The following is a 27,124-nucleotide window of genomic DNA, read 5'->3' as shown; positions in this document are numbered from 1 at the left end:
GGGGGGGGGGGGGGGGGGGGGGGTTCAGTCACCCCAGTTGCAACACATTCTCTGCCCTAGAGCACTGCTTCTTAAAATAAGGTAACAGGAATCCCCTGGGGATCTTGCCAAAATGCAGACCCGCAGTTGGCAGGCCTGAGGGTCTGCATTCTGACCAGCTCCCGGGATATGCTGATGGGGCCAGTCCTGGACCACACTTTGAGCAGCAAGGGTCTGAAGCAGGGGTCAGCCACCACCCTCTGCCTGCTTTCCACGCACACAGACACACCTAATCCTTGACCTACTGCTGTCTACACTGCAGAGTAGCTGGACAGGGAGTAACAGCATTTTCCCACCTCCAACCGCACCAAAACTCCTTCTTCGGACTTACCGCCACTACGCCTGGCCTCCCCCCAGCCCCGTCTGTAAGCCTGGGCTGGGTGGGACCTGGCCCCCATCCCCACCTCGCCACTGTATTATAAACATGCTTGGGTCTTGGCCTCCCTCACCTGCCTGAGGCAGGCACCGGGGTCGAGGTGTCGGGTGGATCTGTGAGGCCCCCACACAAGACACAAGACACATTTGGGAGGGGGGCTCTCTGCATTCTTTATCTCCTTCAGGGTCAGCGGCCCTCCAAGGCCCGGTCTCGGGCTATGACCGCCTCCTCAAACTTGATCATGAGCGTGGTGCCCTTGTGCCAGTGCGCCGTGACCTTGGCGGGAAAGCCGCTGTGCGTGAGCACCGCCTCCACGATGCCCGCCGTGAAGCTGGCGCAGTTGAGCGTGCTGTTCTCCTTGGGCACGGAGATGTAGGTGTTGATGAGAGGCTCCCGCTCTATGATGTAGAAGGTCCGGGCGTCATCGTTGGCCTGCTCCAGCTTGTCGGCCTCCTTGCCGAACAGCGCCTTCCACACCGCGCCCTTGACGAAGAGCAGGGCACCCAGCACCTTGGTTTCTCGCCGCGCGCCCTTTTCGCGAGCCACCAGCGCATCCAGAACGCGTGCGCCCACCTGGCGGCCCAGGGCTGCGAGGCGCGCCTGCAGCTCGGCCACCGAGAAGACCCGGCTCTGGCAGTGCTGCACCAGCTCGGAGAAGAGCAGCGCGAAGGCGCTCAGGCTCACCTCGGTGCGCGGCCGCACCAGCGCGCGCTCTAGCAGCGCCGACTTCCCGCGCGTGAAGCGCGCCTCCATGCTGCCGCCGCCCTGCTGGGACACAAGGACACGCGTGTCGGGGGAAGAACGTGGAGGCGCGTGTGCTCCACCGCCGACCTCCCGTGTAGGAAAGGAAGAGGGGGAGGAAGGGGGGCATCCAACTGCATGTAAGGCAGGCCTCCTCCAGTGAAGGAAAATGGGGCAAGAGGTAGGTTTACACCTTTGGCCAGGAGAGGGGTTGCGGGGTTGGGGGGAGGACACAAGAGGGAGACCAGAAGGGGGGACCGGAAACCATCCCAACCTTCGAGTTCCAGGTGATTGCTCCTATGTGAAAAGCACCCTCGTGCTCCCTCTGCCACCTGTGGGAGCAACTAGAGAACTAGCGCATGGGGGAGGGAGCGTCAGACCTAGGGCAGGGAGGGGACAAAGATGGGGGGACCGTCAGAAGTCTCTGGGCACTGTCCCCCGCAAGCCTCCAGCAACGACAGTGCTGACTTCCTGCAGATGGAAAGAACCTCCCCGCCTCTCCCCTGCGGAAAGCCAAAGAAACAAGAGAGGGGAGTAGGCAGCCGGGAGGGTTTGGGGCTTGGAGGACGGACATACGAGTATATGGGGCAAGCCAGGAGGAAATGGCTCTGACAGCGCCCATCTGGCATGCACGAAGCACGCCTCCTTGAAGATGCGGATGGGCCTTCGTTTGTAAGGAAGACTGGAGGGGGCCGCAGAGAAGGCGTCCCGCGCCCTCCAGAAAGGTAGCGGGACAGCAGGAGACAAGGGGAGAAGGTGGACTGTGAGACTCGAGGTTTGGGGGAGCCAGGAGGAGGCGCTGTGACCCTCCCATCCTACCGCATCTAGCCAGTGGTCGGTGGCAGAAACCCGGAAGGGGCTGTTGGAGAAAACCCAGAGGGGGCACTGAGACCTCCACGACGCTGACCTGCGGTGAGGGTGGGGAGAAGGAGCGGAAGGGGGATCCCAAGGGCGCTGAGACAACCTCTCTTCCCCGGCCCACCCCTCGCCCACTCTTGTGTGAAGCCGCTGCCAAGGGTGGGGTCGGGAGAAGGAGCTGAGAACCCCGTTCCCACTGCGCAGGAAGAAGCCAGAAGCCGGAGGGGTCTGGGGATGCTGGGACTGCCCCCAACGAGGTCTCCGTGAGGAATGAGAGGACCAGAGCGGGGGAGTCCAGAGGCTCCAAGACGCCCCCCAGGTGCGCATCTGTCTACACTGGGAGGGGGAGTGTTGGGCCCGCCCCCATTGAGCTGCGACGGAAGCCAGTAAGCTAAGCCGCGGAAAGGCCGGAGCCCTGAGACCCCCGCGCCAGCGTGGACCCGGCAGAGGGGGCGGGAAGGGGCCCACCCTCCTCACGGACCCTTTGCGTGGGCCGAAGCGGACGGACCGGGGAGAGCGGACGCCGAGACCGTAGCCCAGGATCCCCGGGCGCGCGGGAGGCTGGGGGTCCCGGAGCGGGCGAGGCCCACGCGGGTAAGGGGTCGCGGGCGGGCGGGGTCTCACCAGCGTACTGCGGCCGTCGGTTTGGCCGAGTTGCTTTACGACGCCGTAAAAGGCCTTGAGTGCGCAGGCGCTGCGGCGGGACGGGCTCGTGGGCGGGGCGCGCGCGTTGGCGGAGATTCCGGAGAGCGGCCGCCAGGGGTCGCACGTGTCCGGGGCGCCCGACCGAGGGGTGTGGCCATGAGGCCAGTGGCCGGGCTGGCTTGGGTTGGCCAGCTCCCAGACAGTAGCGCGGATGGTCACCGGTTCAGGGGCAGACATTTGCCGATGGGCTCACGTGTCTGTCTCAGGGGCACATATGTCTATTTGTCCTAGAGGCACACCTATGCCTTGGACACACATTCTCTTGTCTTAGGGACACAAGCATTAACTCAGGCACACGTTCTCTTAAGGGACATACATCCATGAGCCAGGGGCATGTGCTCAGAGGGCATATACACTCAGGAGCACAGTTACACCTGCTTAAGGGCTCAGATATATCTGTGGGCCCACCTACTCGTAGGGAGACATTGTCCATCTCAGGCCCACACTCTCGGGTGCAGAGACTGGGTTACTCCCTGGGTACATGTTCATGGACACGCAAAGACCCACTCGGGGCATTCATTCCCACACAACCTCGTGCCCCAGGGTTCCTGGTATCATGTCCACGTGCTCACTGTGTGCCTTTCCCCATCCCCCCACATTTGCGAGATCCTACCCCACCAGGTCCCCAAAGCCCCCAGATGCTCCCAGTATGAGATCTGAAAGCCACGTTCTTTTGCATCGGCCTTTATCTTCACAAATCACAAACCGTGAGTGCAGAAACAAAGGGACATACATGGGTACACGCTCTGAACACCCTCAGTGACATAATAAGTCACACGCGCACTGGCACACAGCTGCTCACACCAACACAGGTAGTGACAGGGCACACACTGCAACGCCCACAATTACAGTGACACACGGGGTGCCCCCCACACAGCTCTGCCATGATGCATTGATACACAACATACCATAGGACACTCGCATGTGTTTACGGTGCTACCCATGTTGCCAACACCCGCACTCACACTGACACACTTTTGGGGTCCTTGCTGACACAGCCACCCACCGTGTCACGCATTATGCTCACAACACACCACGACACACACATGTGGCCAGCTTCATCGGGAGGTGCAGCCAGGTCTTCGATGTCTTCTCATTTGTTGAGGTCTCTGGGTGGAATGGAGACCCACGGTCAGGCAGATCCCTCCCCCAGGAGAGAAACTGGGGCCAGACCTGTGGCTCCCTCCTCTTCCACCTCTCCAGCCCCAACTTACATGACTGTGGCTTCGACTCCAGTGCCTTGGAGATTTCCTGTAACTTATTCTTGATTTGGTTCACGTCTGGGGGCAGGAGGACAGGAGAAAGCAGGTGTGGGGTCTCACACAAGGCCCCCACCTTTATTGGAAGCCTCCTCCCTTCCCAACCCCCAGCCTGGGGTCCTGTGGTGCCCGTGTACTTGGTGTTCCCAGCAGCATTTAAATATCCCCTGAGTGACTCAGAGGGTGACATCCACCAGCCTCTAACCCCCTGCCCTCGCACAGGGAAGGTGGGACCCCTGCTTCCCCTCCCCCAACTCCCCAGCACCCAGCATGAGACAAATTCCACCCAGCGAAGGTCTGCAAGGGCACCTGCTTGTAGTGTCTTCACTATGTTGTTCCCGGACTGGACATGTCTCTTGACCGCGTCAATGTCCTGCTTGGCCTCCGTGATGAGCTGCTGGGTGGAGCTCCAGCCCCGATTCTGCTCCTCCTGACACTCTCGCACCGAGATGGAGACTGAGGCATGAAGTGGCATGTCCGTATCACCTCTGCTCTCCTTTCCCCCACCCGACCCCTTGGGCCTCCCCCAGGTCCCACCCTCACCATTCCAGAGCTCCCTTTTCAAGACCAGCAACTCCTGGGACATCTCAGAATCTGTTCAGGAGGAGGGGCAAGGGAGGCAGGAAAACCCTTGAGGCGCCCCCAGTTCTGCAGTCCTGGGAACAAGGGTAGGGGAAGGGAGAGGAACGAGGGAGAAGGGAGATAGAGTGGAAACACTGGGCCTCCCCACCTCCTGAGGACCCTCTTCACACTGCCCCGGCCCCCCACCAAAAACAAAACAAAAACCCAAAACAACAACAAAAACCCTGAAACCAAAAGGCCTACTCACTCTTTGCCAGGACCAAGGCCAAGAGAATGATGCAGGACAGGGCGAGGAGGATGTGCAGGGTCACGAGGGCTCTTTGCAGACAACGGGGGACCTGGGCAGAGTCTGAGGGCGGCCTAGACAGGGTTGGGACTGGGGTAGAGGCAGGACAGGTGACCTCCAGGGCCCAGCACCACCACCCAGACCATCACCACTGACTCTAACACCATCAGAAGCTCTGTCACCCATGCCCATGCTTCCCAATGCTGTAGCCACTGTGACCACCAACATGCACGCTGACCAGAGCCGCCAGCAGTTGTCCCTAATGCTGTCATCATCCTGCCCCCCCTTACCATCCCCTTTACCAGCACTCACGTCAGCAGCAGCTGTCACCGACACCCATCGACATCAGTGCCTACCGTTGTCAGCAGTGTCCCCAGCCACAGGTCTCATCGGCTCTGTCTAGGTGGTTCCTTCGTGGTCCACTACGTGGTCACCTCTCCACCATCACCATCACCCAAACCTTCACCAACACTTCCACCAACACCAACACCACCGACATCATCATCCCCACCTGCGAAGCTAACCCCCCCCACCTCCGACTGTAACACAAGCCCTGATGGCACCTCGCCCCACACCACTGACCCCAACCTCCACATGGTGCTCCTTGCTCCCATGATGCCCTACCATGGTCCCCTCCCAAGGCTGTGCGATGTGCCCCGGCAGATGACTGCTTGCCCTGACTCTTGGGTGGTGAATGGCTGCCCTTTCGCTGGTCCTGGTTTCTGAAGGTCAAGGTGATATTCTCATAGTCAGGGTTATCTGCACCTGTGGGCGAGAGAGTGAGAGTAGAAACCTGCCTGGATCCCTGGGGTGGGGTGCGGGTGGGGGTGGGGTGGGGGTGGGGGTGGGAAGGGGACTCAGAGATCTTGGCTCACCAAACCCCTGCACACAACAAATTTCTGGGGATAAAAGATAAGGAATGGGGAAAGCATGATCTGCTTCTTGATTAGGTGGACAGAGCACGCATGAGCGTTTGGGGGATACACATGCACACATACATTTTGGGGGAGGGGAAGGAGCCCCGTGACCCCACTTTCAGCCTCTTATCTCTCCCATCCCAATCTCTCCCACCTGACCTCTCCCCTCCCCACCCCAAGGTGCCTAACCTTCCTTATCGGCTGGGCCCCTCTGTTTCTTGTTTTTGAAGGCTGCAGCCTGCATCTTGACCTCCTGCTTCTTGTAGATTTCCTCAGACTCCATGGTTCCCAGTCGGCCAATTTGCTCACACACATCCCCACCCACCGGAAGGTGTCATGGCAGATGAGGAAATCTCTGGGTTGGGGGTAGGGGGAGGAGAGGTCGGCCTCCTCTTTTCACTGACCCAGGACCCTCCGGCCCTGGGGCATCCTCACCGCCCCTCTCCCAGATCAAGAGGGTCTTAGGAGACCAGAGGTCTTACAGAGGGCCAAGCAGAGAAGCCCATAGACCCAGAGACAGGAACCAGCATGATCAGGAACCAGCAACAGAAATGTTAGCTAATGCTATGGCGGTCATCATGTTGCAATATACAAATGTATCAGATCAACACCCGTATATCTCAAACGTACACACAATGTTATAAGTCAATTATACTCCATATAAATAAATTTTTAAAATGTTAAAGGATGGTCACAAACGTCGCAGGAAGCTATGTATGTGTCTACCCAAATGAACTTCATCCCCTGCCCTTCTCAGGAGAGCATCTGTGGCCCCTGGGAGTCCCACCTTTTAGGTTTGGGGTAGCTGGGCTTGGAGGCAGGATTCCTAAGTCTCCCACATCTTCCTGCTCCCTGTCCCAGTCCTACCCCTCAGCTCCACCCCAAGAAGTTCTACTTCTTCAAAGCCCCATGGAGGAAAGGAACGGATGTGAGGCAAGGGGACCGACCACTGGAGCTCCACCCATATCTGGGACAGAGGCCAGATGCACTGCTTGACCTAACCCTGGACATGGTGTCCTTTCTCTCTGGGTCCCCAGACAGAGAAACACTGGGAAACACTCTCATCCATACATCCGCTCACCTACCCTCACTCACACACTCCTGGAAACCGTTACACATCTGCTCACGTGTTCACATGGCTTGCCCGTTGGCAGGCTTCTCCACATGTTTACCCCAGAGAAAAATCCATATTCATGCATTCACATGTCTGCTCTCTGTCTAGATGTCTTAAAGCTCTCTTTGTGTCTGTGACCTTGAAAACTGGAGATAAAAACAAGACAAAGTTTGTAGGGAATTATCTCTTTAAGTTTAGAACAGTGCCTTCTGGTAGAAATATAATGTAAACTACATCTTTAATTTAAAATTTTCTGGCACCCACGTTAAAAAGACAAAAAGAGACAGGCTAAATTAATTTTAATAATGTATCTTATTTAACATAATATACATACAAAATTATCACTTCAGCATGTAACGATACTAAAAAATTATTGAGATATATTACCCTTTTGGTACTAAATCTTCAAAATCAAATGTGATTTACACTAACGGGAGATTTCAAGCATTTGATGGCTGCCATATTGGACAGCGCTGGTCTAGACTATTATGGTTCTCTCCCTTTGGAAAAAATAAGTAAAATAAAATTTAAAAGACTTTAAAAAAAACGTTTTATTTATTTATTTGACAGAGAGACAGAGAGAGCCAGAGAGCACAAATGAGAGGGGATGAGGGGGCAGAGGGAGAAGGAGAAGCAGGCTCCCTGTTCAGCGGGGAGCAGCTGCCGGGCTGGATCCCAGGACCCTGGGATCATGACCTGAGTGGAAGGCAGACACTTAACCGACTGAGCCACCCAGGTGTCCCTTAGAAAGACTTTCTATGTGGGAGAAGTAGGTATGTTTTATCTTTTAAATATGTGATTAAATTTGAGATAACTTTGGAATGGTCCCCCAAGGTTTGGTGAAAATAATGCTCTGTTTTCTAAACTTGCCAACCTTGTCCTCTCAAGAAAGACTGATTTAACAGTGTTTCAATGCCAGCTTCTCTCTGATTTTAGAAAGGAGTCAGCAATTGAGAGATTTGACCCTCTCCTGATGTAACAATCACAGAGGAGACGGACCAATGGTCAGCTGGCTCTGCTGTGATGGACAGGTGCAGGGGGTGGGGCCACAGACTTGCACATTTCTGTAGCTCCGTTGAAGCTAAGCCCAGGCTCCATCTAGCCTGCTGGACAAAGTAGCAGACTCGTGGTTTTGGCTCAGGTCCGTGATCTCAGGGTTGTGAGATCGAGCCCTACAACAGGCTCTGCGCTGAGTTCAGACTCTCTTCCTCTCCCTCTGCCCCCTCTGCATTGTCTCTAAAATAAATAAATAAATCTTTAACCCTGGGCCTGTCAGAGACATATCCAGAAACTCCTTTTTTTTTTTTTTTAAGATTTTATTTTTAAGTAATCTTTACACCCAACACGGGGCTCAAACTCACAACCCCGAGATCAAGAGTTGCATGCTCCACCGACTGAGCCAGCCAGGCACCTCCAGAAACTTCCTTTTACTTTTGCTCAAGCTGACTTAATGTGGGGTTTGTGGCACTTGCAACTAGAAGAATCTTGGCTACCTTGGGGTGGGGCTGGGTAGTTGGCAAGTGAGAAAATGGAGGCTTGAGAAGGGGGCTTGCGTATCCAAGTCTGCACTCTGGGGCAGGAGAATGACCGTGCTGGAGTTGAGGGCTCTGAAGAGGACCTTCTTGGGGTCTGGACACAGGGGGACAACTGAGTGGGACTTGGAGATAACGAGGCATTCCAATCAGTCTGGGGACAAAGGAGTGCACCCCCCTCCACATCAATGAGGGGGCAGGACAGGCAAGGTTCTAGAATCACCCTCTCTGCTCCTCAACACACTTCTGACTCAGTGGTCCCATCTCAACCCCATGGCCCCAGTGGGGTTAGGAGGGAGAATTTAGGAGGTGAATCTCTGGATTGGGGTATGGGTGGGTTCCAGGGGCAAGAGGAGAGTTTGTGATCTCAGCTCATGGCTACCAGGATCAGACAGGGGGCTGTGCCATCATAGGGGGTGGGTGGCAGAGGTGGGGGCATAACATGGGAGGGGGGAGATGGGCAGAAGTCACGGGCACCCCCCCGCCACCGCCTCCCTCCAGGAGAGTCCAAAACATCTTGAAAACCAGGACCCAACTCCATCACCCGTACTCCAGTCCCTGGAATGTGCTGCTGGGGGCTGGGACATTTGAGTCTGGGGCCTCTTTCAAGACTGGGCACCAAGTGTTCTGCAGTCTGTGTCTGCATCTCTCAGGGGCTGGATTTTTAAGACCCCTGGCTTAGGATTCCCAGGGAACTGGACTCTGAATCACCTGGATCTGTGCCCCCCAGGAAGCTGTGTAGGGGCTGCAGGTGACTCAGTCTTCCAGGTCAGAATTTGGACGGGGACTGATGTCATCCAGGCTGGAATGGGGACTTGATGTCAGGAGCAAGAGACTCTGTCCAGGGTTCACACGTCTATGTGTCTATGTTCCTCCTTGCATGGTCATGCCTGTGTGTTTCAGGGGTGCTTTCTTTGCCCCTGTGTGTGTCTGTGGGCCTGGTGTGTCTGTGTGTGACCGGAGTAACGGTTGTATACTGTGTGCGGACAAGCAGTGTGTGCACCTGGATGGTGTACCCGCGTTGTGTATGTGGTTATTTCACAGACATTTCCTGAGCGCCTACTATGTGGCCTGCTGTCTTCCCAGCGCCAGGNATGCCCCAAAGCGCACGCAAGTACCCAGCCCTGCGCTTTCATAGCCAAGTGTTCCTGAGGGCGTCGGTGCCTCTGTGTGTTGCGGTTGTAACTAATGACTCGAAACTGCACTGCACCTGTGAAAACGTGAACTTGCGGTTCGTGGCCTCAGGTAAGAGTTCTCAGCCTGCTCCTGTGAAGAGTCCCTCCTGTCCACGACCCAGCTTTGCCCACGCCTTGTAGGCCACTCCATGAGGTTGGGGAGTGAGGGATCGCGGCTCAGGGCTCTGGGCTGGAAGATGACTCAAGGGTCCACCTTGACCCTGGAGCTACTGGGGGCTTGGGGCCCTGAAGTGTATGCGGGGGGAGGGGGGGTCCTCGTCGCATCCAGACCCAGACCCCGAATGAAGCCGCATTGTAGAGGCTGGGGCAGAATGACCCAGCGACTTCCTGGAAGGCCAGAGACCAGAGGGTGATCCTCAGGGTCGCCTCAAAGGTAACACTCACTTCGCCTCCTGAAGGAGGCCATGATCCTTGGGTGTGAGCGTCCTTAGAGGAAGTAAAGGCTTGCTGTCCGAGATGGAGTGGGGGCAGGCACAACGTGGGAGGAGAGGGATGGGCAGAAGAAAGCCTCCCCCGCCCGCCCCGCCACCGCTTCCCTCCAGCGTCTGCGTGCCCCGCTCTTTTCGGAGACGTCAGCTTAGTCCCCCACCCCCCACAAAAGACGCAGCGCCCCGACCCTCAGAATCATCTTCTCTGGGTTTATTTCCAGCCCCGCCCCTCCGAGGCCTGGTCACGCCCCCCGCCCCGCGCCCCTGGGGACCTCAGGCGGTGGTCTGCACGCGGCAGCAACGAGCTCCGGTCCAGTCCATGCCCGCGCACTGGCAGTGACATGTGGTCTCGGCGCGCACGTCCCACGAGCCACAGGCGGAGCCACAAGTGCAGGCGGTGACGGAGAAGCCTGCGGGCGGGAGCGGAGGGAGTTTGGACCCGAGCGGGAGGCTATAGGCCTGAGGGTCTGGCGGGAAGCTGGGAGCCCCAACACCAGGGGCGTGGGCGGCAGGGAGGCTGGCGGCTGGGGGCCTGGACTCCGGTGTCCGGAGGAAATGCAGCCCCGGAGGTGGGGCGGCGGCGGGGGGGGGGAGAAGCCTGGGGCTGCAGACCAGGACTCTGGGGGAGTTGACTCAAGAAATAGAGTCTGGACTTAGGGGATGGGGTTCCTGGGTACTGGGAGCAGTAGTGAGAGCCTGGAAAAGGACTTCTGTACTCACCTGCGGGGCAGGTGGCCAGGTCCCCCCTGGAGGTGACAGTCCGGCAGCTCAGGCCAAAGTTCCTCATTGTCTCAAGAACTGCGAAAGGGAGGTGGGAAGGGAGGAGGGAAGCCGGGAGACCAAGCTGCCCCTCCTCCATTCTCATGTGGCCTTGGCCCTGGTGGTTTGGAGATAGGAGCTCAAGAAAACTCTTCTGAGGAAGGCCCAGGTGGGCCAGGTCCTGGTGGAGAGCCCTTGAAGTGGGGAGCTCATCACCTCCCAGGTTCTGTCTTGAGATGGGTGTTTTAGAGGAAGGAGGGTTTGGAACTTCTGCCAAAGGTGGAGCTGGATGGGGACTGGGGTCGGGTGGGGTTTCAGGTGGAGTTTTGGTTCTGCTTGGGGCTGGCTTGACGACTGCTCCATGTCAGGAATTAGAGGGTGGAAGTGAGGGTCCTCACTTAAGGGTCCGGCGCCGTCCCGGATCTTCTCATGGATGGCTTCATCCACTGGACACAGAGACTTGCCCCACGCCAGCTGCCCCAGGACCGGGAGGAGGAGGAGGGGAAGAGCCTTCATCCCGCAGGTGCTGCAAGAGGGAGCCCACAGCAGTCAGTCCCTTCTCATCTGGGGAGGGTCAGACCTCCAGAGCCGGGGGGGGGGATATGGGATCCTGGGTCCCTGTGGGGGACGGGGCTGGAGTCCCAGCTTTGCCACGGCCCCCTGGGGCTGGGGTTCTGGGCTGAGTAGAAGCACTATCACTTACCCTCCAGATGGACTCAGCAGGCAGATCTCGGGCACTGATTTCATGCCCCTGCCACATCTCCTTCTTTAAGGCTCTGGATGTGGAGCTTCCTGTCTTGGCTGAGTGCCTTGGCCCCCTGGCCCTCCCATCCCACATCCGGGGCCAAGAGGAAGCCCCCAGGCAGACTCTAGGGGCCCAGGGATAGGAAGCTCTGCCCCCCCCTTCCCTGCCACAGTTTCCCCATTCAAGAGCCCACCCTTCTCACATCCGGGCTGGGACTGGTCCAGGAGGTAGTGCCTGGGGGATGATTCCAGAAGCCCTTGTCCCAGGGACAGGCAAAGAAACAGGAGTTTGCACGCAGGGGTGGGGAATGTAAGCAGGACCAAAATAACCCCTGTGTGAGAACTGCATACCACGTTCACACCCAGATGCCTATCAACAATAGAATGGATAAAATCATGTTTTCTTTTTTCCTTCAATGGAACAGTCTGCAACAGACGGTGGCAAGCTTGCAGCCCATGGGACAAATCTGGTCCACTGTCTATTTCTGTGCAACCCATGAGCCAAGAATGGTTTTTACATTTTCATTTTTGTTTTTAATTAAACGGATTTTTTAAATTGTGGCAAAATCCATTTCACATTAAACTTACCATTTTAACCGTTTTTTTAAAAGATTTTATTTATTTATTTATTTATTTATTTATTTAGGACAGACAGAGAGAGCTAGCAAGGGGTGGGGAAGGGCAGAGGGAGAAGCAGACTCCCCGATGAGCACAGAACCCAATGGGGGTCCCGATCCCAGGACCCTGAGATCAAGACCTGAGCTGAAGGCAGACACTTAGCTGACTGAGCCACCCAGGCGCCCCCGTTTTAACCATTGTTTAAGTGTACAGTCCAGTGGCATTGAATACTCTGACATTGTGCAACCATTCCCACCATCCGTCTCCAGAACTTTCTCATCTTCCCAAACTGAAACTCTGTCCCCACGAAACACTAACTCCCTATCTCCCTTGCCGGACCCCCTGGCTCCCACCATCTACTTTCTGTCTCTCTGACTTTGCCTGTTCACACCTCAAGTAAATGGAATCACACAACACTTATCCTTTTGTGTCTGTCTTTTTTCACTTAGCATAAATGTTTTCAAGATTCATCCATGTTGTGGCATGGGGCCAAACTTCATTCCTTTTTATGGCAAATATTCCATTGTAGGGACACACATTTTGTTTATCCATTCATCTCTTAGTTGCAACTCGCTTTGTTGTTTCCGCCTCTTGTCAACAATGCCCCTGTAAGCCGTGGAATGTACGAGCATCTCTGAGCATCCCTGAATCCCTGCTTTCAGTCCCTTTGGGTACATATCCAGGAGTTCCGATTGCTGGATCATAAGGCAATTCTGTGCTTAACTCTTCGAGGAGATGACAAAAAGTTCACACATTTTGAAATCATTGGGGAAAAAAATGTTAACAGTGACATATGAAATTGAAATCCCAGTGCCCATAAAGTGTTCTTGGAGCATAGCCACGCCCACTTTTTTCTAGATGGTCTGAGGCTGCTTTCCTAGGTCAGTGACAGAGACTTTGCCCTGCAGAGGTGAACCCGGCTACCATCTGGCCCTCTCCAGGAAAAAAAAAATAATAATAGTAATTTGCACACCCCTGGTCAATAGCAATGAGTGTGAATGAGAGATTACAATGTATCGAATTGCAGCTACGTGCAACAGTCTGGATGATTCTCACCAACACGATTGTGAGCAAAAGAATCCAGACGCAGAAAAGAACATACTGCACAAATCCATGCATTAAAAAGGACCGGGGCAGGGCGCCCGGGTGCCTCGGTCGATTGAGCGTCCCACTCTCGATTTTCGCTCAGGGTCGTGAGATCGAGTCCTGCGTCCAGCTCCGCACTGGGTGTGGAGCCTGCTTGGGATTCTCTTCCTCTCCCTCTGCACCACCCCTCTCCCCATTCCACACACACCTGCTCGCTCTCTCTCTCTCTCAAAAAGAAAAAAAAAGAAATAAAAGCACAACTAATCTATGCTGTTGGAGATGGGGATGGAAGTTTCCTGGGGAGTGAGGGAAAGTGGGAAGCTAGTAAAAATTTGAGCGTACTTACATCCTCACACTTTTCTTTATGCATGCTCTATTTCAGTGAAAGTGACCTGTGTGTGTGTGAAATCCCTATGTAAATACAACTGTGTACACAGGGCCAAAGTGTAGGCAATATTTACTGAGCACTTACTATGTGTCAGATGCGTGCTATGCACTGTGCATGCGGTGGGGAGCAAGGGAACCCCTGAGCACTCACGCACTTTGCTCTGTCTGTCAGATGAAGACAGACACCAAGGGAGTGCTCAGTTAGCCTCACACCCCACCAGTCATCTCTGCCCCGAAGGAGAGGAACCCAGTTCTGGAAGAATTTCTGACAGAAGAATGAAGCCCCCCGTGGAAGAATCCAGGGAGTTTCTATGGAGGAAGAGAGGGCTGAGCGGAAGCCAGAGGGTGAGCAAGAGTTAAGCAGGAGAACCAGTCAGGGAGGGCAATCCGGGTGGAAGGAACTGCATGTTCCAAGGCCCCAGGGAAGGACAGCGCGCACCAGCTTTGAGGAACTGAAAGAAAACCAGTGGGTAGGAGGGCAGAGAGCCTGGTTGGCATACAAAATGTCACAGGCTCCCTTCCTTGAAGACCCCCAGACACAGCTTGGACACAAGGTAGCTCGGGACACAGCAAGGGTCATTTTTTTGAGAGCTCTCATCCTTCAAACCCTTTAGTCTCAGAACTTTTCAGATAAAAGCTTTTGGGGGCACAGAAGTGGGCAGCTCTGCCTACAGGTTGGGTGAAAAGCAGGGGGCGTGTGTGGAACCCCTAGGATTCCCTGGGGACTTAGTTTGAAAACCCTTGGTTTCTCTCTCTCTCTCTCTCTCTCTCTGATGTAAAAAAAAAAAAAAAAAGCCCGGCTTGGTGGCTCAGCCAGTTAAGCGTCTGCCTTCAACTCAGGTTATGATCCTAAGGTCCTCGGATCGAGTCCCACATCAGGCTCCTTGCTCAGCAGGGAGCCTGCTTCTCCTGCCTGCCACTCCCCCTGCTTGTGCTCACTTTCTCTCTTTCTGATTAAAAAAAGAAAAGAGAGGGGCGCCTGGGTGGCACAGCGGTTAAGCGTCTGCCTTCAGCTCAGGGCGTGATCCCGGCGATCTGGGATCGAGCCCCACATCAGGCTCTTCCGCTATGAGCCTGCTTCTTCCTCTCCCACTCCCCCTGCTTGTGTTCCCTCTCTCGCTGGCTGTCTCTGTCTCTGTCGAATAAATAAATAAAATCTTTAAAAAAAAAAAAAAAAAAGAAAAGAGAAAAAAACAAAAACAAAAACCTTTGGTTAAGTAGCAGGAAAGGGCCACATGTCCGTCCTTTCATTCTCTTTGAAGAAAATAAAACATTTTGGGGGCGCCTGGCTGGCCTATTCAAAAGAGCATGCTACAATTGATCTCAGAGTCATGAGTTCTAGCCCCACACTGGGTGTAGAGATGGCCAAAAAAAAAAAAAATAAACTTAAAAAAAAATATTTTCATTTTCATTCCCCCTGATTTCTGTTGGTGACACTGAGGTCTAGTGGTCTCAATTTTGCATCAAATGTTATCAAGTAAAATTTCAGAGCCAGGTCTTTAAAACATACAATAGGGGGGCACCTGGGTGGCTCAATCGGTTGAGGTTCTGCCTTTGGCTCAGGTTGTGATCCCAGGATCCTGGGATCAAGCCCTCCCCCCCCATCGGGCTTCCTACTCAGCAGGGAGTCTGCTCCCCACTCTCCTCCCCACTCCTGTTCTCTCACTGTCTCTCTTTCTCAAATAAGTAAATAAAATCTTTTAAAAAATAAAATAATAAAAAAACAGAGCATACGATAGGGCAGTCACTTCTTTTACAATCAATTTTATTGAGGTATAATTTCCGTTAAATAGAAGGCATCTATCTTAAATGTTCAGTTAGATGCATTTTGACAATGGGTATGCCTGCGTGCTGCATGAAATGTTTTGTTTTTCCCAAGTATTGTCTTTTCAGTTTTTTGTTTTTGTTTTGTTTTGTTTTTTAGACAGAGAGAGTGCGCATATGCATGCGAGGTGGGGAAGGGGAGAGGGAATCTTAGGCAGGCTCCACACCCAGTGCAGAGCCAGACATGGGGCTCGATCCCAGGACCCTGAGATCATGACCTGAGCCGAAATCAAAGGTCGCCCATTCAGCAGACTGAGTCACCCAAGTGCCTCCCAAGTATTGTGTTTTTAAAAAAATGAAGTGTCATTTACATCAAGTAAAATTCACTCTTTTTACTGAGTTCTATGACTTCTGACAAATGCATAGTTGTGTGATTATCACCACCCGATGCTTATAACTTAAATGATAGTTGGGGAAAAAAGGGGTTTCCCAAAGATCTTAAGGAAAACTGTGTCTGGACACTTGGGTGGCTCAGTTGGTTAGGAGTCTGCCTTCAGCTCAGGTCATGATCCCAGGGTCCTGGGACCACGTCTCATATCGGGCTCCATGCTCAGCGGGGAGTCTGTTCCTCCCTCTCCCTCTTGTGCTCTGATCTCTCTCTCACTCATTCTCTCTCTCAAATAAACAAATAAAATCTTAAAAAAAAAAAAAAAAAGGAAAACTGCGTCCTGAAGCCACAGAGAGAGAGGATTTTGCTGCTCTGTACCACCCGTCTTCCTGCGTGGCCCAGCCGACCTGGGGAATATTCACAACTCTTACCAGCTTATTCCTGCCTCTGTTACTGCACACCTGTCCTTGAAGGGTTATTTGAACAAAGAGGGCCTGGGAAACTGACCTCCAGAAGTAATCTGAGTTACTTGCCTCGTTAGGTAAAACTTGCCGACCATCCTGTTAACAGACTTGAGATGACAGGGCTTGGCTGAATCAGAAGAAAATCACTGACACTTGCTTCCTATCCCACATGAACGACAGAAAAGAAAAGCAAAAGACTTGGAACCCTGCCCGCTTTCCTTAGCAAGAGCTGGCAAGCCTGGCTTCACTTAGAAGTTCTTCTTTTTTTTTTTTTTTAATTTTTTTTAAGATTTTATTTATTAATTTGACAGAGATTTTTTTTTAAGATTTTATTTATTTATTCGACAGAGATAGAGACAGCCAGCGAGAGAGGGAACACAAGCAGGGGGAGTGGGAGAGGAAGAAGCAGGCTCATAGTGGAGGAGCCTGATGTGGGGCTCGATCCCGTAACGCCGGGATCACGCCCTGAGCCGAAGGCAGACGATTAACCGCTGTGCCACCCAGGCGCCCCTAGAAGCTCTTCTGACCTGGGGGGGTGGGATCTGCCTGGCCGAAGGGCAGTCTGAGCAGCTAGCTGCCAGCTGCAGAGGTGGGGAGAGGACAGGCTGTGGCTCCAGCAAGACCTGATGGGGCCAGGTTGTGCCTTGGGGCCAGGAACAGTGAGAGCCTGAAGGTTGGGTGGTAAAGAGCATGGAGACTTCCAGTGTCAACTACCTGAGATTCCCCTTCGCAGAGACCCACTCTCTCCTCTTGGTGTCCCTGGGTTCCTTCGGCCTCTGGACTCCTTACAGAATATCTTTCACTTGGGGGCTCCTTGGGGTGCTCTGAGATGATCATATCTACTGTTTGTTGAGCAATTTATACATATGACCACCACCCGGTCAGGGAGATATGATTACTATCTCTACAAAAGGAGTTGTTGAGGCCCAGAGAGGCTAAGTGACTTGTCTGGGGCCACACAGTGAGTTGGTGGAGGAGCTGGGATTTGAACCCCGATGGTCTGGCTCAAGGACCTGCACCTTTCAGCCCCAAGAAGTGTGTGGTGGATGGGGGGAACTGCTCTCTGGTTGGCCACAGCACTGTCCCAGCTCTACTTAAAAAATAAAAAGAAAGAAAAAGAATAAAAGCGACATTGTTTTGAGAATATTCCTACAGCTTTCCTTTTTCTGTTAAAGAAATGACAGAAATAAAATGTTCCCCCCCCCTTTTTTTTTTTTAAGATTTTATTTATTTAAGAGAGAGAGAGAGCATGAGCAGGGGGAGGGGAGGGGACCGGGGCGGGGAGGAGCAGAGGGAGAAGCAGGCTCAATCCCAGGACCCTGGGATCCATGACTGAGCTGAAGATAGACAGATGCTTAACCGACTGAGCCATCCAGGCACCCCTAAATAGGGACATTTTGGAGCACGTGGGTGGCTCAGTTGATTAAGCGTCTGCCTTCAGCTCAGGTGGTGATCCCAGGGTCCTGGGATCGAATCCTGCAACAGGTTCCCTGCTCAGCAGGTAGCCTGCTTCTCCCTCTCCTCCCCGCTAGTACTGTCTCTGGCTATCTCTGTCTCTCTCTCTCTCAAATAAATAAATAAAATATTTTTTTTAAATGTCCCTATTTAAAAAGGAATTCAAAGAATACAGAAGTTTATAAAAGAAATGTTTCCAGGTATTCCTACTCACAGGGAGTAATCAAGAAGTGGGGGGTGGGTATGAAGTAACCTGCACCCTCCCCACCAACTGAGGAACTGGGAATAAAAGGGGATAGAGGGGTGGTGGCATCTGGCTTCCTGGAGTAAAACTGACCCTTCCCCATAGCCCAGCCTCCACCACAAACCCCAGCGCTCTCCGGAGCACCGAGCACCGTCTCCCCAATTCTCCAAACAGCTGGGTGCAGTTTTACAGATGGGAAAACTGTCCCTGGGTAAGGTTGGCTCACTGTCAAAGAGGAGATTTCACCCAGATGTGTCCAATGCCAAAGTCTTCCCTTTTAACCACGGCATTTCTCCCCCACAAACCCTGGGTGAGCAGTACATGGACCAGGGTGGGAAGCATGGAGGACAAAGTAACGGGAGGGGCGGGAAGAGTTTTGTGGAAACCCCTTCCACCCAGCTTGGCTTTTTCATTTTTTAATTTTTTTTAAGATTTTACTTATGTATTTGAGAGAGAGATTGAGCATGAGCAGGGGGAGGGGCAGAGGGAGAAGCAGGCTCCCCAAGGAGCAGGGAGTCCTATGACGTGGGGCCTGATCTCATGACCAAGGGATCATGACCTGAGCCGAAGGCAGAAGCTTAACCGACTGAGCCCCGCAGGGGCCAGCTTGGCTTTTTTAGATTCCATATATCAATCTTAAACAGACAAACTCGGGGTGCCTGACCAGCTCAGTTGGAAGAGCATGTGACACTTCATCTCGGGGTCGTAAGTTGAAGCCCCACATTGGGTGTAGAGATTACGATAATTAATTAATTAATTAATTAATTAATACCAGGGCACCTGGGTGTCACAGTTGATCGAGCATTCGAGTCTTAGTTTTGGCTTCGGTCATGATCTCAGGGTCCTGGGTTCGAATTCCACATCAGGCTCAGCTCAGAGTCAACTTAAGACTCGTTCTCCCTCTCACTCTGCCCCTTCCCCCCTGCTCTCTCCCTCTCTCTCTCTAAAATAAATAAACAAAATCTTTAAAACAAACAAAACCACCCAAAAACCTTATAGAAACAGAGATCCGTGGTTGCCAGGGGGCGGGTTAGAGAAATACAGGAAGGTTGTCCAAAGGTCCCAACTTCCAGCTAGACGATGAGTAAGTTCTGGGGAATCTCGTGTACACAGGGGTGAGCACAGCACTACTGAACCGGATATCTGAAAGTTGCTAACCTTATTGTAGAAATCATTTTGCAATATATTCATAGGTCGAATCACTACATTGTAACCCTTACACTGACACAATGTTACATATCAATTGTATTTCAATAAACGAGGGGGGACATGGATTTCACATGTAAGGGAAATCATACAGTGTTTGTCTTTCTCCTCCTGACTTACTCCCGTGCATCTGCAGAGACCACGCAGAACGGGGCACCGCACGGAGCGAATGCTGCAGATATGTCACCTTTCTTCACCAGCATTTTCCCAGAATTTCCCTGGCCACCGACAGGGACCGAGACTCCCAGTGGTCTAACAAAGAACTCTGGTCACTGGAGGGCGGGGGAGCCCCAGCCAGGACCTCCTCTTCCTGTCCTGTTCCCCCCCCCCCAGCGCCCCAGCCCTGGGGACTCCAGCTCTGGCCCCCCTGGAGCAGAGCCTTCCCACTTGCTAGGCAATTTCTTCACTCCAGGGGCCTTTTCACAATATTCTTGGCAGCTGTTGGTTAACTGGTGTTTGAAGATTTTGAGTAACTTTAGAGAAACAAAAAAAGGGAAGCTTGCTTTGCCTCTGCGCTGTCTAGGTTCCCCTGGAGCTGACAGCCTCCCTGCCCTGTTCTCCTTGCTGGAGCTTTCCTTGGCTCGCTGAGTCACACTCACTTCCTGTCCCTGCCGTGAGGCCACGAAGCCTCTGCCTCCCAAGTTGAAGGCTTCAGGCACGCCTTCCTCTGCCCCTTCCTCTGCCAGGATCCCCGCTTTCACCCCTCCTGCCCAGCTGGCAGCTCCGGCGTGCCCTGGAGCCTCACATTTGTTCAGGGGAGGAAGTTCCAGACCACAAACCTTTCCCTCCAGTGACTTGGATGAGAGATTATTCTAGAAGAGGCTCCCTGCACAGCATGGGGGGAGAACTCCCACTCTAATGCATTCCTGATCCTGAAACCATCGGACCTCACTTCTCCTGGGGACGTGCCCTCAGACCCTCCGAAGTGCTGATGTGAGCCTGAGATATCCTTTTTGCTGCTTTGGGGGGCCCTCCTTCTTAGCCCACCCAGGGCCGGACCCCATTGGAGTGTCAGATACTAATAATAACATTATTATTATATCCATAATGTATTATGATGATGATTATCATTATGGCAGCCAGAGTTTCCTGGATGCTTCCTATATGCTTACAATGTGACCACTGGTCACCCTGAGGTCTGTCTCCACCCCAGAACCCCTGATAAACTCATATATCCTGCTGCCTCCTGGGGATCCTGCAGATAACACCAAAGAAAATGTATCAGGTAGTTACTTTCTGTACAGTCCAACTAGTTGCCGAGGGACAGGTCATTCGAGAAGGATCCCAGCTAATGCCAGTGGAAGGCTTAATAAGGTTGGAAACAATCTTCAGGAGAGAATGGGTCCAGGCATTGAGACTTGATGGCTGCTAACAGCTTTAGGTGGAGATTTGGTGGGGACCGGGGGACACCTGCCCCACTCCCACCAACCCACAGATGAATTGTAGCACCACGATGTTATGGAGCCCCTGAGAAGATGCAACAGGCGGTACCCAGGCCCACTGGTGAAAGAATGTTCTGACCACTACCTGGTCCAGGTAGTGCTAACCACCTGTTGACCTGAGGAAACAGCATGGTGGGGATGGTGGGGACAGATTCTAAGAACAAGTTATATAGGGTCACAAAGAAGCAGCCAGCCAAATCCAGAATGGGGGACATTCCCCAGGACAGGAAGAGAACCCCAAAGAAAACACAGCAAGTCAGGATAGATGTCCTGAGGAAATAAAGCACGGTGACATTTGAGCTAAAACGGGAAGGAGGGAGGATACGAAGATTTGGGGGAAGAGCATTGTAGGCAATGAGAACAGCAGGTGCAAAGGGCCTGTGGCTGAAACGGAGTGATGTGTTTGAGAGACAGCAGCTATGTCTGAGGGAGCCAGTGGGGAATGGACTTGCAGAGGGACTGTGTAACACACAGAGAGCGGGAGATTGAATTTCATTCCCATAGGAGGGTTTCGAGAAGTCTCAGTAATGCATGCGGAGGGATTGGCGTGACGCCTGACGCTGCTGGCCGCTGTGGCCCATAGGGGTCCGTGAATATCTGTTGAATCAAAATGTCCTTAAGTCGGACAAGCTACAACACCACCTTGGCGTAAATAAAGGGCAGAGGCAACGGAGTCTTGTTGCCGCAGAGAAGCGCGGAGGAACCGCTGACCTACTTAAAGCTTCCAGTTAGGGTCACCCCGGCTCCAGGTACGGACGTGAAGCAGCCAAGGAACCGGAAACTTGGGCCACAGCGCCCCCTGGTGCTCACAGTGTTTACCTCCGTAAGTGGGCCCCGAGGGCCGAGCGCGGCTTTCCCGCGAGGCGAGTTTCAGTGGTAAACTTTAGAACCACCTCCTTCCCGCCCCGTCTCCGGCCAGTTAAAAGGCCTCCCTGCCGGGGCCGGACGGAGAGCCGCGAATCCAGGGCGGGGATCTCTGGGGTCGGGGGCCGGGGAACCCCACCCGCCCCCTCGGCGACCTTGCACATTCAGCTTTCTGCCCCGGTAGGAGTTTCGCGTAAATCCTAGAAGCGGACTTGCTGAGTCAGTGTTTAGCCCTTCTCCAGGGCGCCGCCTGCAAAACTGCGTGAGCGATTTTCCCGGGAAAAGTGTCCTTAGATTTCCCTGAATTCTTAAAAGGAGAGGTGACTTCAGTCAGGGCCATGTCCTCCCTGGCCGGTGAGGAAGGGTCCTGCGTGTCCTGTCTCCGCCCGTGCCCTCCTGGTCCCAGCCTTGGATGGGGCACCCATTACACATATGGGTGATAAGTAGTGCTCCACGGGCGGGGGACGGGGGCGCTATACCCAGCTTACCCACCCACCCACCGGAGCCCCTCCCAGCAGCACCTCTTTGCTGGCGTTAAATGTGGGCCCCGCCTGCCCGTGCTCAGATCCCTTCTGTAGTTTCCACAGCGCTGCCCCGACAGGGGGCCACAAGCTCACCTAGGCCCTCAGGCGCTTTGTGGTTCCCAGATCTTACTGCCCCTCAATATCCTTTCTGCTCCATCTCACTCTCTTTTTGCTTCCACTGTGCCCTCCCCGCCTTCCCTGACTCCTCTTTTCATTCTCAACTCAGACTTGCCCTCCTCCAGAAAGCCTTCCTTGACTACCCCCAGACTGGATAGATGAGGGTATCCTCTGGCCTCCCACAGCCCCCTCTGCTGCTGTCCGCCTGGCTCTGTATTTGTGCCCCACAGAGAGACAACGGTCATCATGTCTTACTCACACTGTGAGATTCGTATCTCCTTTTTAGCTGCGTGTTACAGGCTAAATTGTATCCCCCCTCCAAATTCATGTGGAAGTCCCAACCCCCAGCGCCTCAGAATGTGACTGTATTTGGAGATATTCTTTTTACAAGATAATTAAGTTAAAAGGAGGTCATTAGGGTGGGCCTTAATCCAACATGACTGGTGTCCTTCTAAGAGGGGATTAGGACACAGACGTGCAGAGGGACAGCCACATGAGGACACAGAAGACGGCAGGCATCTCGGCTTCCACCTGCCACGGTGAGAGGCCTCAGGAGGAACCAACCCTGCTGCCACCTTGACCTTGGACTTCCAGCCCCCAGGACTGTGGGAGAACACATCTCTGCCCTTAAGTCATCGAGCCCCAGCACGCTCATACACCCTCTGACATGTCCTGCAGTTGGGAGCCCCTGTGAACACCCTGGGGGTGGGGCACACCCTGGGGGGGGGGCGAGTATGAGCCGGGAGAGTTCTAACGCTCTGGGGTGGGTGGGAACTGGGCATGGTGTGCTGTGTGCCTGTCTTCGCACAAAAGCAGACTGATCCCGGGAGCTGGAGAGGACCCCTGGCCGAGTATGGCTCCGGGGCCCTTCATACAGTTCCTGGAGTTGGGGGGGCAGGATACCGAATCCATTCTGCTTGTTAATACTAACAGGCCCATCACAGCTGCCAAGCGGAGGACAGCAGCTGTCACGCCCTCACACCCTCAGCTTTCTGGAGTGGTCTCTATCTCCTCCGCAAAGCAGCTGCCATGACCGGCCCCATGTTTTGTATGGATGGAGAAACCAGGACGCCGGCCAAGAACTTACACCTAGTTCTGGAGCCAGTGTTCAAACCAAGCCCAAATCTGAACCTTCGCCTGGGCTTAAGATGCCCCCTGGCAGGACACGAGTGGGTCCGGAGGCGCAGGTCAGGGAGGAGGGCCCACAGGAGGCTGGCCCAGGACAGCTCCCTCAGAAAGAAGGCGAGGTGGGCGCTGGCAGGCAAAGAGAAGGGAGGAGTTTATTTCTCTGGGAAGGGAGGGGGCAGGTCAGGGCAAGGCAATGTCCTCCAGCTTCTGGTCCAGCATCTTGAGGTCATCCAGGAAGCGGGTCGGGGTGAGGATGTGCGAGGAACCTGGGCAGCAGGGGAGGGTCAGGGGGATGGGGCTGCTGCCTTGGGACCTCCAGCTGAGGTCCCTGGGAAAGCAGGCCCTGACTCTGAGGACTCCAGAGTCTAGACTCCTTAGAAACATAGGGGTCCAGCCCCCAGGGGACCCCTTCCCTGGGAACCCAAGCCCCAGCCCCTCGGAAAGTCAGTTTCCAGCTCCTCACCCTGGGCTCCCAGACACAGGCCCTACACAGGCTCCAGGTTTGGGGGACCCAACAGGGAGTCTCCTGCCAGCCCGACCCTCCAAAGCACCAAGGTGTCCAGCCCCAGCACCCAGGGACCCCAGTCCCGGCTTCTCACCAATGAGCACCTCCCACTTGCCATCAGTGGCTCTGGTCACCTCGTAGGCGGCCCTCATCTCCGACATTGCCACGCCGCCCAGGACGTAGATGATGAGCCGGGGCCCTGCCCGCGTCTCGACGCCGGCCTTGTTCTTGTGCCAGTGGCCGAAACGAGCACTGGGCAGGGGAGGCGGGCAGGGGTCAGTCCGGGCAGGAGACTTTCCTCTGCCAGCGCCCCACCCCTCACCTCACATGAGCCTGGGTGTGGGCAGGGGGCGTCCCCTGGGCCCTCACCTGACAGCAGCCTGGGAGCTGGATGTGGGGGCGGGGGCGGACACAAAGGGCCACAGCTTTCGGTCCAGCCGGTCCTCGACGGCATCCTGGAAGCCAGAGAGGGAGAATCAGGACAGCAGCCTCAGGTGACGGGGCATCCAGGGTCCACGGGGATGGGAGGGGCAGGTTGCTGGGCCCCCAGGTGGGTAGAGGTGCCAGAGGAACGGCAGGCGGGAAGCCAGGAGGCTGGGCCCCTGGCCTGGTCCTTTTGGCTGTTGCTGCTTTGGGCTCCCAGGATGGGCAGGGGCTGGTGGTGGGGAGGGCGAAGGGGGAACAAGGGGATTTCTCGGGGGGGGGGGATAGTGGCAGCAGGGGAAGAGAACAGAGGAGGACAAAGGAAGGGGCCAGTGGTTGGACAGGAAATGAGGCTCCCCCTTGAGGTGCCCCCCTGCTGTCCCAATGTGTTGGCTTGGGGCACCCCCCTGCAGAGCAGATCAGATGCCAGGGGGATGCCCATAATGAGGGATTTTCCCTTAAGCCCTGAGGCTTAGCACCATGACATGAAGAGGACTGAGCCACCGCCTAGACCAGGGCAGGACTTGGCGGGGGTGCGGGGGTAGGCAGGGGGAGGTGGGGCCCCACCAGCGGTACCTCCATCACATCCTTGATGACTGGGGTCCAGCGGGACAGCTGATAAGTGGGCTCCAAGCGCTCCCTCCGCTCTAGCCGGCTTGAGGTCCCAGAGCCCTACAGGCGGGGTGTTGGGGGAGGGGTGGGAGGATGGGGGAGAAGGAGGTGGGTCACAGGTGGGGCTGGGAGCTCACCTGGCTTGGGGGAAGGGTTGCAGAAAAAGATGGAGAAATGGAACAGAGGAGCAGAGAGAGGGAAGAAGGAGAGAGAAGGAGAGAAAGAGAGCTGGGAGGGGGAGAGGAAGAAAGAGGGAGAGGGAGAGGACAGGGAAAGAGAAGGAGAGAGAGATACAGAGCCAATGAGACCAAGTGTGGCACAGAGAAAGACGAGGACGACGACAGACAGGTGGGGACAGAGGCCGAAGGGCAAGGAGAAACGGGAACCAGGAACCAGGAGGTGGGAGACAGGGCGACAGACAGGGGGCCGGGAGAGAGATGAGGGACAGGTGAGGGGGATGGGAGAGCCGCCCCGGCAGTGCAGGCAGGGTCAGGGGAGTGGGACACACAGGGCCAGAGAGAGACAGGAGCGGCGAAGCTGACAGCTGAGCACAAGTTAGACTGTGTTTGGGGGGGGGGGCTCCAAGTCCTCCAGGAGCCCACAGTTGACTGTGTGCCGGTGACCCTGCTGTCCACCACCTGGGACTTCGGCCACACACCCCCCTTGCCCACTGCACCATCACCAGGACCACAGCTCTGGCTACGCCTCACCCCTGCTTCTCATGTGACCCATGACTGGGGACAGCTGTGGTGCCCTCTGGTCCCCAGACCTGATCCTGCACAGAACCCCTGCCCTCCAAGAGCCCCACCATACCCCCGAATGCCCCAGCTCCCCAGCCTCCCAGGCACCAGGCTCTGACCCTCCTAGGCACCCCCCCCATGCCCACATTTGCCTTCTGCCCAGTCTCTGACCCTACGGCTTGCTGCCAGCATACCCCAGGGTTGGTGACCGTGCCCCCCAGCTGCTCCAGATTCCGGATGAGGCTGCTGTGTGCCTGCACGTTGGCATGCTGGATCAGCTTGGCCAGATTCTCCTCACTCACACCTGGAGGAGGAAGACAGGTGGGCTTCTGTGGATGGGAGTCTCATGAGGCGGGCCGGCTCAGAGAGGATGGGGTGGCCCTCTCTGAAGGTAGCCTCGGAAGGTGGCCATGGGGTTCCTGGGTGAAGGGGGTTGGGGGTGGTGAGAGGAGGTCCCAAGACTGTGATGTGGGGGGGGTGCTCAGGACCAAGGGGGCCACTGGGGCAGGTGTGAGGAAGATGCTAGAATTCTGGATGGCGATCTCAGAGGGGATAGATGGGGATCTGGAATTAGTTGATGGGGCCAAGTTTGGAAGAGTCATAGATTTGGGGGTCCCTATGTCAGCAGAGCCCTCATGTCAATGACAGTTCCCCCAGGTCAAGGGAGGGGGGTTCCCAAGTTCGAGACGGGTATATCTGTGGGATCTGGTGTGCCCGTTGAGTGAGGGCATCCCAAGGTCAGGAAAACCATGGGGTTGGTTGATTCCCAGGCTCATTGCAGACCCCCGTGAACGGGGGTATCCGGAGGCCTTCCCATGCCCCCAACCCACCGTTCCGTAGAAGGATGTAGAGCAACAGCACCCGGATCTTGTCATAGGCGGGCACCGCCGTATCCAGCAGCACGGGCACGATCAGCTTCATGGCATCCTTGATCTTCTCACCCTCTGCGTCTGAGCCCATGGCCAAGTCCTGCGGGGCGGGGAGTCCGGCGATTCCAGAGCTAGGCCACCCCAGGGTCCTTGACAGGACCTTGGGGACCCGCTTCTTCCTACTGTCCGGTCTCTGAAGGTTTCGTCCCTGTCCATCAACAGGCCCCGCCCCCTCAAGGCCCCACCTCTCCCCAGGTCCCACCCCTTACCCGGGTCCCACCTCTCTATGGACCTGCCCCTGCCATAGACCGCACCCCTGTCCCAGGACCGCCTCTCCCCAGGGTCCACGCCTCTCACAGCGCCAGCTTGCTCTCCGAAGGCCCCGCCCCTCTCACAGGCCGCACCTCTACAAGTCTCCTCCCCTGCAGACCCAGCCCCCTCTACAGGTCCGGCTCTCTGGGGCCCCACCCCCACCCCGTCCCAGGCCCGCCCCCACCTGCTCCACACCGCACAGCTTCTCCACCGAACCCTTGAAGTGCTTCATGCAGTCGTCGGCTAAATGCAGGTGTGTAGAATACTGAGGGGCGGGAGTTGGGGTAACAGAGACTGAGTCCAAGCCAAGAGCCTGGCGCAGTGGTGTGGGGCGGGTGGGGGGGGCAGGTTCCCCGCCCATGCTCACCTTGTTCAGCTCCTTCTGGTACTGAGGCATCTTTTTCAGGATGTGGGACAGGTCTTTGATGTTGGCCTGGGGA

The 27,124-nt window shown here is 55.2% G+C and overlaps 4 protein-coding genes across 11 annotated transcripts in view; all 4 read right to left on the bottom strand.

Moving 5' to 3' along the window:
- Positions 1–565: 565 nt before the first annotated feature.
- TRAPPC5 (trafficking protein particle complex subunit 5) lies at positions 566–2,794 on the bottom strand. 6 transcript variants are annotated; one of them, XM_040629411.1, is made up of 2 exons: positions 2,639–2,794; positions 566–1,183 (listed from the first exon to the last, which is right to left on the bottom strand). In XM_040629411.1, exon 2 carries the CDS (start codon positions 1,166–1,168, stop codon positions 602–604), a length of 567 nt encoding a protein of 188 aa, XP_040485345.1. In that variant the 5' UTR covers positions 1,169–1,183; positions 2,639–2,794; the 3' UTR covers positions 566–601. The 6 variants fall into 6 exon arrangements, with proteins under 6 accessions (XP_040485345.1, XP_040485346.1, XP_040485348.1 ...); XM_040629412.1 differs by having other exon boundaries at positions 566–1,180; XM_040629414.1 differs by having other exon boundaries at positions 566–1,180; positions 2,523–2,649.
- Positions 2,795–3,390: 596 nt separating this feature from the next.
- On the bottom strand, positions 3,391–6,178 carry MCEMP1 (mast cell expressed membrane protein 1). 2 transcript variants are annotated; one of them, XM_008711318.2, is made up of 7 exons: positions 5,953–6,114; positions 5,471–5,611; positions 4,808–4,936; positions 4,522–4,572; positions 4,288–4,434; positions 3,934–3,999; positions 3,391–3,828 (listed from the first exon to the last, which is right to left on the bottom strand). In XM_008711318.2, coding segments are annotated over exons 1-7 (630 nt in total). In that variant the 5' UTR covers positions 6,047–6,114; the 3' UTR covers positions 3,391–3,826. The 2 variants fall into 2 exon arrangements, with proteins under 2 accessions (XP_008709540.1, XP_040485349.1); XM_040629415.1 differs by lacking the exon at positions 4,522–4,572 and having other exon boundaries at positions 5,953–6,178.
- A 4,054-nt stretch (positions 6,179–10,232) lies between these two features.
- Positions 10,233–12,127, bottom strand: RETN (resistin). The gene is made up of 4 exons (XM_040629410.1): positions 11,496–12,127; positions 11,191–11,318; positions 10,754–10,831; positions 10,233–10,443 (listed from the first exon to the last, which is right to left on the bottom strand). The coding sequence occupies exons 1-4, from the start codon at positions 11,537–11,539 to the stop codon at positions 10,307–10,309; spliced, it is 387 nt and encodes a 128-aa protein (XP_040485344.1). The 5' UTR covers positions 11,540–12,127; the 3' UTR covers positions 10,233–10,306.
- An 11,230-nt stretch (positions 12,128–23,357) lies between these two features.
- Positions 23,358–27,124, bottom strand: part of STXBP2 (syntaxin binding protein 2) — a 10,059-nt gene continuing 6,292 nt past the window's right edge. For both annotated transcript variants that reach the window (XM_040629406.1, XM_040629408.1), the window contains exons 14-19: positions 26,334–26,472; positions 25,698–25,807; positions 24,728–24,823; positions 24,098–24,183; positions 23,823–23,980; positions 23,358–23,489 (exon numbers count right to left, since the gene is read on the bottom strand). In XM_040629406.1, coding sequence (XP_040485340.1) covers positions 23,404–23,489; positions 23,823–23,980; positions 24,098–24,183; positions 24,728–24,823; positions 25,698–25,807; positions 26,334–26,472 — 675 coding nt within the window. In that variant the 3' untranslated portion in view covers positions 23,358–23,403. The remainder of the gene's footprint in view (positions 23,490–23,822; positions 23,981–24,097; positions 24,184–24,727; positions 24,824–25,697; positions 25,808–26,333; positions 26,473–27,124) is intronic.

The sequence above is a fragment of the Ursus maritimus genome, unplaced genomic scaffold (genome assembly GCF_017311325.1).
Source record: "Ursus maritimus isolate PB19 unplaced genomic scaffold, ASM1731132v1 scaffold_14, whole genome shotgun sequence".
Taxonomy (NCBI): Eukaryota; Metazoa; Chordata; class Mammalia; order Carnivora; family Ursidae; genus Ursus; species Ursus maritimus.
This window is presented reverse-complemented; position numbering and strand designations above follow the sequence as displayed.

Excerpts from the sequence above, each read along its gene's own strand:
- TRAPPC5 (XM_040629411.1), bottom strand. The coding sequence starts at position 1,168 with ATGGAGGCGCGCTTCACGCGCGGGAAGTCGGCGCTGCTAGAGCGCGCG.
- MCEMP1 (XM_008711318.2), bottom strand. The coding sequence starts at position 6,046 with ATGGAGTCTGAGGAAATCTACAAGAAGCAGGAGGTCAAGATGCAGGCT. Across the intron at positions 4,435-4,521 it reads GAAAAGGGAGCTCTGGAATG|TCTCCATCTCGGTGCGAGAG; the intron begins GTGAGGGTGGGA and ends TTCATGCCTCAG. Across the intron at positions 4,000-4,287 it reads AGTGAAGACACTACAAGCAG|ACGTGAACCAAATCAAGAAT; the intron begins GTGCCCTTGCAG and ends TCCTGCCCCCAG.
- RETN (XM_040629410.1), bottom strand. The coding sequence starts at position 11,539 with ATGAAATCAGTGCCCGAGATCTGCCTGCTGAGTCCATCTGGAGG. Across the intron at positions 11,319-11,495 it reads CTGCTGAGTCCATCTGGAGG|CACCTGCGGGATGAAGGCTC; the intron begins GTAAGTGATAGT and ends TCCCTCTTGCAG. Across the intron at positions 10,832-11,190 it reads GGACGGCGCCGGACCCTTAA|TTCTTGAGACAATGAGGAAC; the intron begins GTGAGGACCCTC and ends TCCCTTTCGCAG.